The sequence below is a fragment of the Mizuhopecten yessoensis genome, unplaced genomic scaffold (genome assembly GCF_002113885.1).
Source record: "Mizuhopecten yessoensis strain PY_sf001 unplaced genomic scaffold, ASM211388v2 hete_36067678, whole genome shotgun sequence".
NCBI classification, from domain to species: domain Eukaryota; kingdom Metazoa; phylum Mollusca; class Bivalvia; order Pectinida; family Pectinidae; genus Mizuhopecten; species Mizuhopecten yessoensis.
In genome coordinates, this window is record NW_018483334.1 from 1 (window position 1) to 2259 (window position 2259).

Genomic DNA, 2259 nt, shown 5'->3' on the forward strand with positions numbered 1-2259 from the left:
AAGCTGTAGTCTCAAAGTGAATATTGAAAAGTTTCACGAGCTCGAAGGAATAAATATAAAGCCCCAGGTATTGGGGCTAGTGAAAGTATGGACCTCAGATGCTTTCCTTACTGTGAATATGTTGACTGATTTTGAAGGTTTTAAGATTTGAATAGAATATTGTAGTTAGTGAACCAGTAATGATAAAATTCTCTGTCTACAATTCATTGATGTTATTGTGTAGACCGGTCAGGGTCAATATCTGCCAATGATTTGTTGATATATATATAACACCACCTTTGACATTTCTCAGGCCTTGGTAGTCTGGCTCACTTCTCCGAGGACTCTGGCGAGTCGTCTAATCAGGAAGACGACTACGAGAGCGAGGGTGACCAGAGTGACAATAACGACGCAGATGACATGAACTACATTGACGAACAGCTGGAGCGATGTAATACATCAGGTATGGGGTCAAGGTCATCACTGGGGACAAGGTCATCACTGGGGTCAAGGTCATCACTGGGGTTGTTACAGGATCATAGTTAGATTCAAAATCAGAAGGTGTATACATTGATAACATGGAAAAATGATATCTGTTAATAGAAACGTTCGAGCAACAGCTGAATCCTTTAAGCTGATTTTGTTAATGACTTGGATGTTTATATAAAGTACATATAGAAATGTTGAGGTGCTGGTATTTCTTCAAATGGAAGTCAGATATCACCCCCAGAGTATTGCTACAGTTTTGTCACCTCCATTGGAGATGTGTACAGTGGTTTGAGGCCACATTCTGTTCCTTCACCTGTAGTGTGCAGCAAGATATTTAGATTTCGCTTGTACCTGTAAATTGGAATGCCCACGACTTGGGAATTTGATCATAGTTGATATGGCACTTTCACTTCTGTATGGATAAATGTATGTTGTGTTTGTACCTGTTCTAGGTACCCATGGCCAGCGGACACTCCAGGCTCCTCAGACCATGCAGTGGGCCATCAGACAAAGGGAGGCAACCACAGCCCGACCTCCCCCGGCCACTGGTACTACTACAAATACAGGTAAAAACTCCAGCATGGACCGACTTACCCAGGCAACACCTAGTAAAATCTCAAAGTAGGGCATAAACAACTTACCCAAGCTCCGTCAAAAATATGTATTCAGAATGATTTATATCTGACATGGTCCATAACAAACAGCATTTGATGACAGACTATATTTAAAATCAAATTTACAGAAAAGACTTAGATCCAGGTGTCATAAAAATATACTGATTAAATATAGCTTTGGTCAATGATATTGGGTGATGAGACAAATTCAAAATAAACAGCTTTGCAGTTCGTTAAATTTGTCTCAAAACCAACTCAATTCGTCCCACCATAAAATTGACAAAAGCAAGATTCAGTCTGTATATTTTAATTACACCTGGATCCTTTGATAATAGAAAAAGTCCCGACAAATTTGTATTGGTAGTACAGGAATTTGTAAGAAGGAGTATTTTTGTGTTTAAAGGAGGCAGTGGAGGTCTTATCTATATTGACCCATCAACACTTCGAAGGACGACTACCGTCACTACGACAACCCCAGCAGTGCAAGATACAGCTGTCACCATGACAACCACGGCCAGCCAATTGGCACGTGCATTTGGGATCGTGGTGCGACAGATTGCAGACTTGTTGACAATGTTGCAAGACTATCACGCGTTGGCACCCAGTCTGCCACGTGTACTTGATATCACTGATCAGGACTCTATAGACCTCCAGGTAAAGTCTACTCATGTTAAACCAACTCATTGGAACACCACTAAAGTCATTTCTGTCTTATGAGACTACGGTATTGTAAAAGCACTACAGTAGTGCATGTCTTTTCTCCCGTCAAAGATAATAATTCACACGTGAAAAGATAAGATTGTCTTTCCCTTCCCTTCGGGTTGTGATTCTCCTGTCCACAGACCACACCCATGTAAGATTATTTAAGTCACCTGTTTTTTAAGACGCTGTCCTTTGAGTTTCATCCTTCCTATTTGTATAGTGAACCCTTACGAGATATAACCTTCCCTGTTTAACCAATATCAAAAATCTCTTTGTCATTATGTTAAATTTGAATCAGTTCCATCATAAAAGTTGTTATGGTTGATTCAATTTGAATTATATGCTAGAGACTACCTACCTTAGCTTTGTAGTCGGGGGGGTCTCATAGGATTGGTTCTGTTGATAACCACAGAACTGAAAAGCGAAATCTCAAGAAAGCATAGAAAAATGAGGTGCCTCTCAACAGTGTATTGAA

The 2259-nt window shown here is 40.2% G+C and overlaps 1 protein-coding gene across 1 annotated transcript; it reads left to right on the plus strand.

The window, feature by feature from the left end:
- Positions 1–292: 292 nt before the first annotated feature.
- Positions 293–1736, plus strand: LOC110444226 (E3 ubiquitin-protein ligase UBR5-like; the record flags this gene model as incomplete). Its single annotated transcript, XM_021488624.1, has 3 exons — positions 293–442; positions 921–1034; positions 1486–1736. Coding segments are annotated over 3 exons (515 nt in total), but the record flags the coding sequence as incomplete, so codon positions are not given.
- Between the last annotated feature and the right edge of the window lie 523 nt (positions 1737–2259).